At 49.4% G+C, this 13,445-nt stretch overlaps 1 protein-coding gene across 1 annotated transcript in view; it reads left to right on the forward strand.

The window, feature by feature from the left end:
• The window catches only part of KCTD13 (potassium channel tetramerization domain containing 13), an 81,561-nt gene that overhangs the window by 37,755 nt on the left and 30,361 nt on the right, over positions 1–13,445 (forward strand). Inside the window, exon 6 of the mRNA XM_030209425.1 lies at positions 8,396–8,591. Within this exon, the coding sequence (XP_030065285.1) occupies positions 8,396–8,591 (196 nt within the window). The remainder of the gene's footprint in view (positions 1–8,395; positions 8,592–13,445) is intronic.

Consider the following 13,445-nt stretch of genomic DNA (forward strand, 5'->3'; position numbering starts at 1 on the left):
GTGTAGATTGAAAAAAGAAGGGGTCCAAGGACAGATCCTTGAGGAACTACAACAGAGAGCGGGATGGGGTGGAGGAAGATCCATGAGAATGTACTCTGAAGGTACGGTGGGAGAGATAGGAGGAGAAGCAGGAGAGGACAGAGCCCTGGAACCCAATTGAGGATAGTATAGCAAGAAGTAAGTTGTGATTGACAGTGTCAAAAGCGGCGGAGAGGTCGAGGAGGATGAGGATGGAGTAATGACCTTTGGATTTGGCAAGGAATAGGTCATTTCAGACCTTTAGATAGTGCCGTTTCTGTCGAGTGTAGAGGGCGAAAGCCGGATTTGAAGCAGATCGAGGATGGCATGAGAGGAGAGAAAATCAAGGCAACGGCTGTAAACGGCGCGTTCAAGTATCTTGGAGAGGAAGGGTAGGAGGGAAATAGGATGGTAGTTGGAGGGACAGGTAGGGTCCAGTGATGGTTTTTGAGGAGAGGTGTGACTACAGCATGCTTGAGGTGTCGGGGACAGTTGCAGTGGAGAGAGACAGAGGTTTGAGGATATGACAGATGGGGGGGGGGGGGGTGACAGTAGGAGAGATGGTGTTAAGTAAGTTGGTGGGGAAGAACAGGTGGTGCATTTCGAGGAGGAAAGAAGGTGGTTTCCTCCTCGGTGATATCCGGAAAAGAGGAGAAGAAGGCTTGGGTTGGTTGGTTGAGGGAGTGGGTTAAAGGGTGAAGAGGAGGAGGAGGCTTGGTGGTGAATTCGAGGTTGATCTTCTGCACCTTGTTGCGGAAGTAGTCAGCCAGTGATTGCGGAGAGAGTGAGGGGGGGGTGGGAGCGGAGGGCACTTTGAGGAGGGAGTTAAGGGTGGCGAAGAGACGACGAGGATTAGAGCTGAGAGAGTTAGTCAATTGTGAGTAATAGTCCTGTTTGGCAAGGAATAGGGAGGCCTGGAAAGAGGATAGCATGAATTTATAATGAATGAAATCGGTATGGGTGCGGGATTTCCTCTAGAAGCGTTCAGCCGATCGGGCGCAAGAGCGAAGGTATCGGATGCGAGGGGTCAGCCAGGGCTGGGGATTAGTACGCCTTGTGGGACGGGAGATGGATGGTGCAAGGGTGTCCAGGGCAGAGGAGAGAGTGGCATTGTAAGTGGAGACAGCCTTGTCGACAGACTTGGAGGACATGATGGAAGGGAGGAGATTAGAGATAGTGGAGGATAATGTGGGAGGGTCAACAGCCTGGAGATTCCTGGAAGTAGTGGTTAGTGTTGGGCGGGACTGGGGGGAGGGTGAAGAAGTGTGAAGATGATCAGGTGATGGTCAGAGAGAGGAAGAGCTGAGGCGCAGAAATTGGAGGGTGAGCAGGTAGAAGAGAGGACAAGGTCAAGACAGTGGCCAGTTTGGTGAGTCGGGGTGGTGGAGCTCAGTTGGAGGTTGAAGAAAGAGGTCAGAGTGAGGAACTGTGAAGTGTAAGAGTCGGATGGGTCATCAACGTGTATGTTAAAGTCTCCAAGAATGAGAGACGGGGATGAGGGTTCAAGAAAAACGGAGAGCCAGGCATCGATGTCGGTAAGGAATGAGGGGAGGGACTTGTCAGGGGGGGCGGTAAATGACTGCAACTCTGAGTGGCAGCGAGTAGAATAGACGGATGGAGTGAACTTCAAAGGATGAGAAGCAGTGAGATTGCGGTAGGATGAGGGGTTGAAAACTACAAGAGGGCGAAAGTAGTAACCCGACGCCTCCTCTGCGGCCAACTGGGCGGGGAGAGTGGGAGAAAAGGTAACCTCCATGGCATAGGGCCGTGACTGAGGCAGAGTCGTCAGGGGTGAGCCAGGTTTCAGTTAGGGCGAGCAGTTGAAGGGAACGGGAAATGAAGAGATCATGGGTGAAGGAAAGTTTGTTGCAGACCGAGTGTGCATTCCACAAGGCACACGAGAAGGGGAGGGAAGAGGGGGGGAGAAGGGGAATAGAGAGGAGATTGGAGACATCGTGGAATCGTATGCGTAGATAAGACGAGGGCAGGTGTAGGGGACCTGAGTTGGGATTGATGTCTCCCGCGGGAAAGCAGGAGTAGGAGCAAGAGAGTGCGTAGGAGGGTGGGGAGGTAGGGCGACGAAGGCGACAAAGACGGGATGCGCTTAGGAGGAATGGGGAAGGGTTAATGGCCGGAAGGAGGTGTTGAAGGTTGAGAGCTAGGAAGGAGAAGGAGGACAGGAGAGATGGTGAGGTGGTGGGGGACGGGGGTGGGTAGGGTATTGCAGTAGTGAGCAGGACAGGAGAGGACATGGGTGGGCAGTGAGTTCCTGCGGTAGGCAGCGGTAGGGGGGGGACAAGGTTAGGAAGGGACAGGGCAAGGAAAAGAACGTGTAAAGGGGCCATGGACATACGGATTGGGACAAGCTGTAATAGATGGACTGGATTGGGACAAGCTGGAACAGCTGTACTGGGGCAAGTTGGAGTAGAATACAGTGGAGCAGCAGGGCAGGGACAAGCTGGAACAGATGGCTTGGAGTAGATAGAGTTGTTAGTAGCAGTCCTTATAGGGTGCTATAAGATGAATGATATGCAGATTACAGTTCAAGGTGCAAATTGCGGGCATTTAAAGCAGTTCTAAATGCAGAAACATGCTCTGAGATGAATGATAAAGCAGATAACAGATAGCAGTTCAAATGCAGTATCAAGCTCTGAGATGAATGATAGGCAGATTACAATTTAGAGCATATAAAGCATTTGTTCAACATGCTACAAAGCCAGTAACGCAATTTAGAGCGATTAGATGAAGTTATTGAGCATATAAAGCAATTAGAGTAAGCTTTCAGCACACTGCAGTGCAGAAGTTATTGAGCATTAAAGCAATTAAAATAAGCTTTCCAGCAGATTGCAGAGCAGAAGTTAGGATATAGCAGTCTAATCATTGGGATGGTCACGACTCGGTAGGGCCCGATCGCTGGATGCGGATGGGTGGTTGAGTCGCCATCTCTAGGGCCCGTTTCACTCGTCTGCTTACTTCCTCACTAGCCGCCTCGTGTCTCTGTTCATCCAGTGGTAGTTGGGGTAGCAATGGGGGTTATATCGTTAATCTGGAGAGAGCCGGTGGTAGTCGCCACTCTGGTTGGGTGACCAGCGTTATGCGGAGGCATCTCCCGATCCAAGGACATGGCTTCTGACGAGCTAAAAGTGGTCACTACCTTGGCTGTGTGTTCGGGTTCAGTGGAGGACTCACTCGATGTCCGTGACGCTGTTCTCTGTTCCAGCCGCTTTGTTCCTCCGGTGGCAAGAGGGCAGTGGGGGAGGTCAGAGCATCTCAGCGCTCGGCTTCCACGTGGTTCAGGGATTGCCAGATCTTTGTGGATTTCAATCCCATCCAGAGGAGATATTCCACCTCCTCGTGAGCAATGGGGCAGATCTGTTCGCGATCTCTGGTGGGGTAGCTCAGATCACGATCACTCTCAGAGCTCGGCAGTGGGGAGGACGGGGAGTCTCGGCGCTCAGCCTCCACGTGGCTCCGGTACAGTAGACTGGGGCTTTCTATTTGAAACACTTAAAGCTTATGGCTTGACTGGATTCTTCTTGCAGGCAGTCCGAACCTTATATACTGACCCTAAGGCGAGAGTCCTTGTCAACGGTATTGGTTCGGACTGGTTCCCCATAGGCAGAGGAACACGTCAGGGATGTCCCCTATTCCCACTCCTTTTTGTCCTAACACTTGACCCATTGATAAGGGAGATAAGTAATAACACAGACATAAAGGGAGCGCGCATCTGAGATAGGGAATTTAAAATAGCGGCATTCGCGGATGACCTGTTGGTATTAATAACAGATCCAAGGGCCTCTTTAGGACACCTCGGACAGCATACGAGAATATGGTGATTTCTCAGGGTTTCATTTAAATCTTCAGAAGTCAGAAGCCCTGGTGAGCCCAGAGATTAGGAGGGCGGACTGGGAACAGTTCCCATTACGCTGGGCGTATGGGTCGTTTAAATACTTGGGTATTCAACTAACATTAGAGCCGGCACAGATCTATACATATAATGTCTCCAAGCTGTTGAAAGACACGAGGACGCAGTTTGAGAAATGGACCACCTTGCCGTTGTCATTTATGGGGAGGATACATCTATATCGCATGCTGGTGTTCCCGAAGTGGCTGTATGCATTGCAAGCGCTACCCATACGCTTATGGAAAAAAGATCTGAAAACACTTCAGAGGCAAGTAGCCCGATTTTGTTGGGCGGGGAAAAAAACAAAACTCAAATGGGACTATCTAAGGGGGACCCAAGTAAGTGGGGGGCTGGGGATACCTGATATGCGAGCATACAATCAAGCATGCCTCTTAAGACACTTAAGGGATTGGGTGTTGGGCATGGTTACCTATACAGACATCCACTTGAAAAACGTGTATTTTAGTCCCTGGCATATCAATTATCTTCTGCATCCCAAATTCAGCAACCTCCCGAAACAAGTTAAAGATAGTGTCCTACTACAGTCCCTACGATACTTGTGGCGAGAAATGACGCAGCTCTGGGGGCACAGCTCAGAGAGCAGCGTTCTGCTACCCATAACAGGTAATGCACAATTTCTACCCGGGAGAGATAACAAAATATTTCGAGACCTGGGGAAGCAGGGTGTGATACTTTTGGAGAATTTTTTACAGAGGGATGGGAAAGTTATACCCTACTTAGACTTTGAGAGGCACTGTACTGGGGGGTTGTTGGCGAAACTAGCATACCATCAACTCTCGCACTATATACATGGGCTCCCACCCATAAGCCTTCTCCCTGAATTTGGGGAGAGTGTTAGGGAATTTCTGACTGGGGATGCAGTAGGACAAATATCGGTATCCTGGTTTCATAACGTACTGGAAGAACAGTCCAGGCAATCGCTGAACGATGGAGTCAGGAGGTGGGGAGGAGAATTGTTGAGGGGAAGATACTGGCAGCACTCCAGGGAGGGGTAAGGGTGGTGCATAGTGCTGAACTGCAGGAATGTCACTTTCGAACTATACATAGAGCATATTTTTCAGCAAAGCAAGCATGGTACGCGGGAGTGGTGGGAACCAGTGCATGCCCAAAATGTGCAAAGGAGGGCTACATTTTTTCACGGTATGTGGCAATGCAGAGTGATACAGGGGTTCTGGTCAGCTCTCTTCCGGTTCATGAGTTGGGCTCTTGGCAGTCTACTACTACTACTACTTAACATTTCTAAAGCGCTACTAGAGTTGGATCTGTCCTTTGAACGGGTGTTATTTAGTTCTGTGACAGCATGGAACAAGGAATCCTTAGAAGAAAAGATTTTCCTTAGTAAACTCTGTATTTTGGGGAAAAAATGTATCCTCAGTTACTGGATAGCAGATACGGGCCCATCGTATTGGTACTGGAGCAACAAGCTCCATGAACTTACGTTATGGGAAATGCGAGATGCCCGGAATATCCCAAAGAGGCGACAACGGTTCATTAAGGTTTGGGGGGCTTATTTGAATAAAATATCCCCATGGGCGTGGAGCCAAGTCTTGGAACACTTTAGGTTAATCAGTGTGTATGGTTGGAACAAAGCATGAGCGAAAGCGGAGAGAGCCATTATATCAGAGGTCACAGTTAGGTATCTGCATTGACTGAAAGGTGGGGGGGAGGGATGAGTAGGTTAGTAATTTAATTGATGTTACCAGTGGTAAAATGATCGTAAAGGAGGAAGTGGACGCCGCGTTGATGTTGGATGAGACTTGCTGGGGTCACTTAGCAAGTTTATCTGGCAATAATAGTAGTAACATCGATATTTTTATAAAAAGGAAAGGGGGGGAGGGAGTTTTGGGGACGGAAGGGGGGGGGGGGCAGTTATAGGACTGCATTGTTATTCGTTGGATTGTTATGTATTTGGAATGTTGTAGCCCGGGCTATTTGTGATGCCTGCTTTATGAAAGTCTGTAATGTTATAACAGGTGCAAAAACTAATAAAAATAGTTTAAATATAAATTACTTATGAATCTTGGGCATGCAAAACTTGGCACCCTATATAGAATTCAGGGATTAGTGTGTAAATTCAAGGAGGACATACATGTAAGCAGAGCATGGATGTGTCTTCCACTTATACACACAGCTTTATGCGCATAAGTCCTGCTCTTAGCCACGCCTTTTTATGCCTGCCATAGACTTAGCCCTTTAAGTCCCTGATGCTCAGAAGCAAACGCGGGTGCTAGAGGCCATTAGTGCCGGATTAGTGCCCGCATTTGCCAGTGCACAATGCTCAGAGGTGCCTGCTGCGGGAAATAAGGAGTGCGCCTCGGTTCTACGCAAATCACATGCATATGTATTCATAGGGTGGTTATAACCTATTCCTCCCCCCCCCCCCCCCCCAATGCTTAAAAACCAGCATGCAGAACAAGGGCGTACCTACCGCAGTAAACCCTACGCCAGCTCGGAGCTGGCAGGGTATCTAAATAGGCAGCAAGCTGGGATGGGAGAAGAAGAAATAGAAAAAGCTCCCAACTGGTATGTCAATTATCCTTCTTTAAGGGAAAAATATTTTCTACCTTTTGTTAAGAATGGTGCCTGTTTATTTTGAAAAATATGCCAAGTTGATATTTTCTCCTTTAGTTTAAAAACAACTGAAATTACACAGGAGCAGAATCAAAGTAACAGTGGAAAGTTTGTGTGTAACTTTGGTGTACATACACATTTTGTCAATGGCTGAGTTTTCAAGTGTCTATGTCCAGCAGGTATGAGAGCCAGCACTACTTCTTCTCATCTCCCTGTGGGGTTCTGGACATGCGCTCAAGAGCTGTGCTTAACGCACAATTCTTGAGTACGTGCACCAGGCCCACTCCTACCCCTGGACTCCCTAATGCTCTACGCTAACCGCACCTAAATGTGCATGTCATTAGTATTCAGTATTAGGAAGTTGTTTTGCAGCGCTGTAGTGGCAGTGTTTTTTTCGGTGCTGTACTGAACAGCACCAGAGTTTTGAGCACTGGGACGTAAGTGTTTTAGAAGCAAAAGGAGATTTCAGTAAGTGAGCACTTACTTTGTCTTTCTCTCACGTTATCTTCTCTCTTTCTCAGTTTATTTTTTTCTGTTTCTGTCTGTGCTTTCTTTCAGTAGATGTCAGATCTACCAATGTCAGACCGCTAAATACAGTATTCTACTTTAAATGTTGCTGATGTGATATTCACTGTACTATGGAAGGGCCTGAAGGGGTGTTTTGTGGATTTATGGTAGCAACTGGGAGACATGGGGGAGGTGGGAGGGAGGCGCAATATATCAAGTACTTTTTACATATAATTAAACTAAACTAAAGCATATTTTGTAAGGAGAAAATAGATGTTGTAAAATTGCAGAGGTATAAAAAGTAGGAGCACCTAAAGATTGCACTTAACCTCTGTGCATCCACGCTTAGGCGTTTTTAGGGAACATAGTTTGGATTGAGCTGGGGCAGAGCAGCGAGGTATGTGTGTGCACACATGAAGGGCAATTCTATAACTATGCGCTTGAGGTGGAATGCTCCTTTGGAGGAGTGAAAGAGTAGCCTAGTGGTTAGTGCAGTGGACTTTGATCTTGGGGAACTGAGTTTGATTCCCACTGCAGCTCCCTGTGACTCTGGGCAAGTCACTTAACCCTCCATTGCCCCTGGTACAAAATAAGTACTTGAATATATGTAAACTGCTTTGAATGTAGTTGCAAAAACCTCAGAAAGGCGGTATATCAAGTCCCATTTCCCCTTTGGGCACGTATATCTGCCAAACTAGCACTTATTCGTGTAAGAGCCCTAAGCACTAATTCTGTAAGGATGCGTGTAAGTTCGATAGTGCGCAAATGCAAGGGGAGATGCATGTGGACGGAGCATGGCAGGACATGGGTGTGTCTCCAAATTACGCACGCAGTTTATAGAATACTGTAAGTTATTTATTTATTTTAGATTTGCTCACACCTTTTTCAGTAGTAGCTCAAGGTGAGTTACATTCAGGTACTCTGGATATTTCTCTGTCCCGGGAGGGCTCACAATCTAAGTTTGTACCTGAGGCAATGGGAGGTTAAGTGACTTGCCCAAGATCACAAGGAGCAGCAGTGGGATTTGAACCGGCCACCTCTTTTATATCAGCTGGTGACTCACTGCCCGGTATGCTCAGTTACACCAACTCTAAGGCTAGTGTACCTGCAGGCATGTAAATGTAAGGCACACCAACACCAGGTTTATCAGGACCCCACTTATAGACTTGCCACCATGGAGTACACACATCCATTTATATCTGCCTTGGAGCAGGTATAAATTTGGAAAGAGTATTTGTGCTCTGTTGGGGATTGTTCTGAGGCCTTTATAAAACAGCTGTCGTTTTTCTGAAATTTTTGTAGACTCTGTTATGAAATTATCTCCTGTAAGCCTCTTCTCAGTTCCTTCTGCCTTCCTCCCTCCTCTGCCCACAGTAACTCAGATGACAACCTGCTGAAGAATATTGAACTCTTTGACAAACTGGCCTTACGGTTCAATGGCCGGGTCCTCTTTCTCAAGGATGTCTTGGGGGATGAGATCTGCTGCTGGTCTTTCTATGGCCAGGGGCGAAAGATTGCAGAGGTCTGCTGCACTTCTATTGTTTACGCCACAGAGAAGAAGCAAACCAAGGTGGGTGAAGGGGAAACTGGTCCTAAAGACAGTATCTTGGGAATTAAGGGATAAAAAGGGGCCTCAAGAGTTTCCTTAGGCTTATAGGGAAACCTAGTTTGAATGGACCTTAGGAGGTCAACTAGAATTGCAGAGAGAGAGGAATGGAAGGGATACGAACATAAGAAAAGCCACTATAGGTCAGACCAAGTTCCATAGAACCCAATTATAGAATGGCCTCCAATACATCTAAGCACAAGCAGATGCAGACCCCTACTGTGTTACTTATGTCAAGGAAACAGCTTCAGTAAGATCATAGTGCTGATATATACCCTTCAGCTTCAGTGTTGGAGCGGCTGTTTCCAGTGCAAATTTGGGAACTGCTTCTGCACAGACCAGCGCAGGTCAGTTGGAGTTCAGCCCACTTATTTTCCCTAGCATTTCTCTAATTCTGTGCTTGCCCAGTATGTACCCGGGTTGCAACATCCACAGTCTACCAGCAGGTGTTCTGCCTCTATCCCCTTCTCTCAAACCTCTTGTCTCCTTTCTCTGTCCTGTCTCATTTTTGCATTCCTTTCCTGATCCTTTTGTGTGTGTGTGTGTGTTGTACACTGCTTTGATTTGCTGTAAAGGCATTATATCAAGTGTCCCATTAAACATAAACACAGCATCACGCCTCCCTTGCACAGTGATTTATTTAGTGCAGATGTCCTCTTGTTCATCAGTCATAGCACTGGCCTTAGCATTATCGTCCAGTGCATGATGATCAAATCAAATTTAATCTTATATACTGCTAAAATCACCTGGACAGGTTCAGTGCAGTTTACAGTAGTTAATAGACAGGTTTACAAAGAGAGAGGTACATTTATCCTTCAGAGGAAAAACCTTTGGCATCCACTTCAGTACTAATAACAGTGACAGATGAGCCCTCCTCATCATAATCTCCACCTTTGTCAGAACAGCCACATTCATTCATGCAAATGATATTCAGTGACTGTCGGGCTACTCAAGGACCTTCTTGGGGTAACATATCAGGAGCACACCACAGTGCAGGCATCTCAATTCACTGGAGTTAACTTACTCCTGTGCAAAGAGAGTTGCATTCCTTTCAGGATCCTACAGTCTCTCTCGTGCATTTTGGATTCAGAACTGCAGAGAGGGCATTTTTTTTATCCCCTTCTTTCCTGAAGTTTGAGAGTTTCCAAATTAGCTTGAGGGACTATCCAAATCCAGGAAAAAAAATCATCCCCTAGGAGGAATTCTCTACAGGGATCACTTCTGATCTCCTATTAAGATTTATTCAGTGCATGTCATAGTAAGTTCCTTACAATAGGAGTCAGAAACTATGTCTGATGTTTGTGGATGTAGTAGCCCGATTAAGGGCCAGCTGCAAGGCCTCACTGAAACAGCCAGGCAAGATGTAAAAGAAAACTCTTTATTACTGTACTCAAATATCCAGAAGCCAGTTGCTTCACAGGTTTAGTGTTGTGCCAATAAAGTCTCTTGCAAATCAGAGAGAAAAGTATTACTAGGGCTGGTTTCTGGCCAGGTCCAAACACAGTGTGCAGGAGGTTCAAAACAGTGACAGACAAACCCAGGCGTAGCTTCAGGCTGGACACACAGGACCAGGATCTTCAGAATGAGTCTAGGAAAGAACTTCCTACCTTGGCAGTCTTTTACCCATAGATTGTGAAGACGTAAGTTTGAGAGCTGCTTCTGACTTGTTTTTAGGCTGTGTTTTTTTGATTTGCCTGCTTGAACCTCACCCCTCTCTGTTGTGCACTGGGGTACCTGACTCCTTAATGTGGCCCAGGGAGGGAGTTCCTTTAAGGGGAATTAGCAGTCTCTTATTCACACTCTTAACAGTGGACTTCTTCTAAAGGTCACAGTGGCAGTTTCTAAATATGGCTTATTGCATGAGCAACAGCTTTGTATGTGGCAAACCCCAATTATTGTTCAGCCTGTCTCCAAGAAGTTGGGTTAGAACAGTATTTCCTAACTTCTTCAAGCTAAATACTCACTAAGTCAAATTTCAGCCAAGTACTCTTGAGCTCCAATCAGCTCTGGCAAAGGTACATTCAGAAACTAACATTCAAATCATAAAATAGAAGATAAAAGTACTTATTCTACCTTTGTTTGGTTATTTAATTTTTCTATTCATGTTGTTCCCAGTATCTGGTTTGTACTTTCCTTTCTCTTCTGTTAACTCTCTTGCCAGGGTCATAAGAACATAAGAATAGCCATACTGGGTCAGACCAGTGGTCCATCTAGTCAAGTATCCTGCTTCCAATAATGGCCAATCCAGGTCACAAGTACCTGGCAGAAAACCAAATAGCAGCAACATTCCATGCTACCAATCTCAGGTCAAGCAGTGGTTTATTTCTCCGAGGACAAGCAGGCTGCTTGTTCTCACGACTGGTTGACGTCCACGGCAGCCCCCACCAACCGGAAGAAAAACTTTGCGGGCGGTCCCGCATGCAGGGCACGCCCATTACGCATGCGCGGCCGTCTTCCCGCCCGTGCGCGACCGTTCCCGTTCAGTTTTTTTACGTTCCGCGCTGGAGAGAGACGTGTTCACGTCTCTCTCTTAGCCCCGGAGACCGGATTGCGGCCTAGCCCGTGGGTTTTTCTACTGTTGTTATGCGTTCACGTTTATTTTCTTTCAAAAAAAAAAAACGAAAAAGAGTTTTCCTCGTCGTTCTCAGTCGCGAGGGCGCATCGTCACGGCCGCGGTCATTTCTTTCTTTTTCGGGTGTGCTTTTCACCGCCACCATCGACGATTTTGACTTCGCCGACGCGATTTTTCCGTCGATGTCCTCGAAGGTCCCGAGCGGATTCAAGAAGTGTGGTCGGTTGCGGCCGGCAGATCTCGCAGACCGATACTCACGCTTGGTGCCTCCTGTGCCTCGGCCCGGAGCATAATTCCAAGACGTGCACCTTGTGTCTCGGCTTAAGGAAGCGGACGCAGGTGACGAGGCAAGTTCTGCGGGACCGTCTTTTTGGAACTTGCGCCGGCCCTTCGACGTGGACCTCGACGGCATCAGTGTCGACGGCCGGGTCTTCGGTACTGGTACCGATGTCGACGCCGACTATGGCACCGACCCCAGGAGAACAGGTACCTTTGACCCGCCGGCCTGCCGGTGACGGCGGTGGTGAGCGGCCGTGCGGGCAGTCTGCCCCGGCCACTCCCGCTGCTCAGGGCCATCGGGACCGAACCCTGTCGGATCCGATACCTCGAGGCCGGGGGGGGGGCTCCACCTCCTCCTCGTCTCTTCCGAGGAGCGCCGATGACGGGCATCGTAAGAAAGCCAAGAAGCACCGTCATCGGTCGCCCACGGCGCACGGGACTGGCAGCTCCTGGACATCGAGGGAGAACTCGACACCCAGGAAGCGGCAGTGCCGGGAGGAGCGTTCCCCCTCGGTCGAAGAGGTGTCGCTGCGTGGGTCCGCGGGTATCTCGGTACCGTCTCCTGGACCCGAGCAGCTTCCGGCACCGGCACCCACACCGGCCCCCCTGCCTTTCCCGACAGCGGGCCTGGATGAGTGCCTCCGAGCCATCCTTCCCGGGATCCTGGAAAGGCTGATGCGCCAGGCTCTGCCGGCACCGGGGGTGCTTGCGCCCCCGGCGCCGTTGATGGAGGCGCCAGTGGGCTCTGGCCCGATGCTGAGGCCGCTGACGCCGCTTGCAGCACCGGTGTCGACCGCCACGCAGGTGGAGTCCCCGTCGACATCGATGGAGGGAGCTTCGTCCCCGCCGGTGCGGGAGTCTACCCGCTCGACGCCATCATCGAGGACGTTTGTCCTCGCAGTCGAGATGGGCCTGGTTGAGGTCTGAGCTGAGAGAGCTCATGTCCGACACCGAGGAGGAGGCCTCGTGGGGGGAGGAGGAGGACCCCAGATATTTCTCCTCAGAGGAGTCTGTGGGCCTTCCCTCCGACCCCACTCCTTCACCGGAGAGGAAGCTCTCGCCTCCTGAGAGCCTCTCCTTTGCCTCTTTTGTCAGGGATATGTCCATCTGCATTCCCTTCCCCGTGGTTACTGTGGATGAGCCGAGGGCGGAGATGCTCGAAGTCCTCGACTATCCATCACCACCTAGAGAGTCTTCCACGGTGCCGTTGCACAATGTCCTCAAAGAGACACTGCTTCGGAACTGGTTGAAGCCATTATCTAATCCCACCATCCCCAAGAAAGCGGAGTCCCAATACAGGATCCACTCAGACCCAGAGTTGATGCGGCCTCAATTGCCTCATGACTCTGCGGTCATGGACTCTGCTCTCAAGAGAGCACGGAGTTCGAGGGATACCGCCTTGGCACCCCCTGGGCGGGAGTCTCGCACTCTGGGCTCGTTTGGGAGGAAGGCCTACCAATCTTCCATGCTCGTGACCCGCATCCAATCATACCAGCTCTACACGAGCATCCACATGCGGAATAATGTGCGGCAACTGGCGGACTTGGTCGACAAGCTCCCTCCGGAGCAGTCCAGGCCTTTTCAGGAGGTGGTCAGGCAGCTGAAGGCGTGCAGAAAGTTCCTGTCCAGGGTTATCTATGACACCTGTGATGTGGCATCTCGAGCTGTGGCCCAAAGTATAGTGATGCGCAGACTCTCCTGGCTGCGTGCCTCTGACCTGGACAATCGCACCCAGCAACGGCTGGCGGATGTCCCTTGCCGGGGGGATAACATTTTTGGCGAGAAGGTCGAGCAGTTGGTGGACCAACTACACCAGCGGGAAACCGCGCTCGACAAGCTCTCCCACCTGGCGCCTTCAGCATCCACCTCCGCAGGTGAACGTTTTTCCCGGGCCCGGCAGGCTGCACCCTACGCCTACAGCAAGCGTAGGTACACCCAGCCGGCCCGAAGGCCTCCTCAGGCACAGG

The sequence above is a fragment of the Microcaecilia unicolor genome, chromosome 7 (assembly GCF_901765095.1).
Source record: "Microcaecilia unicolor chromosome 7, aMicUni1.1, whole genome shotgun sequence".
In the NCBI taxonomy this organism is placed as follows: Eukaryota; Metazoa; Chordata; class Amphibia; order Gymnophiona; family Siphonopidae; genus Microcaecilia; species Microcaecilia unicolor.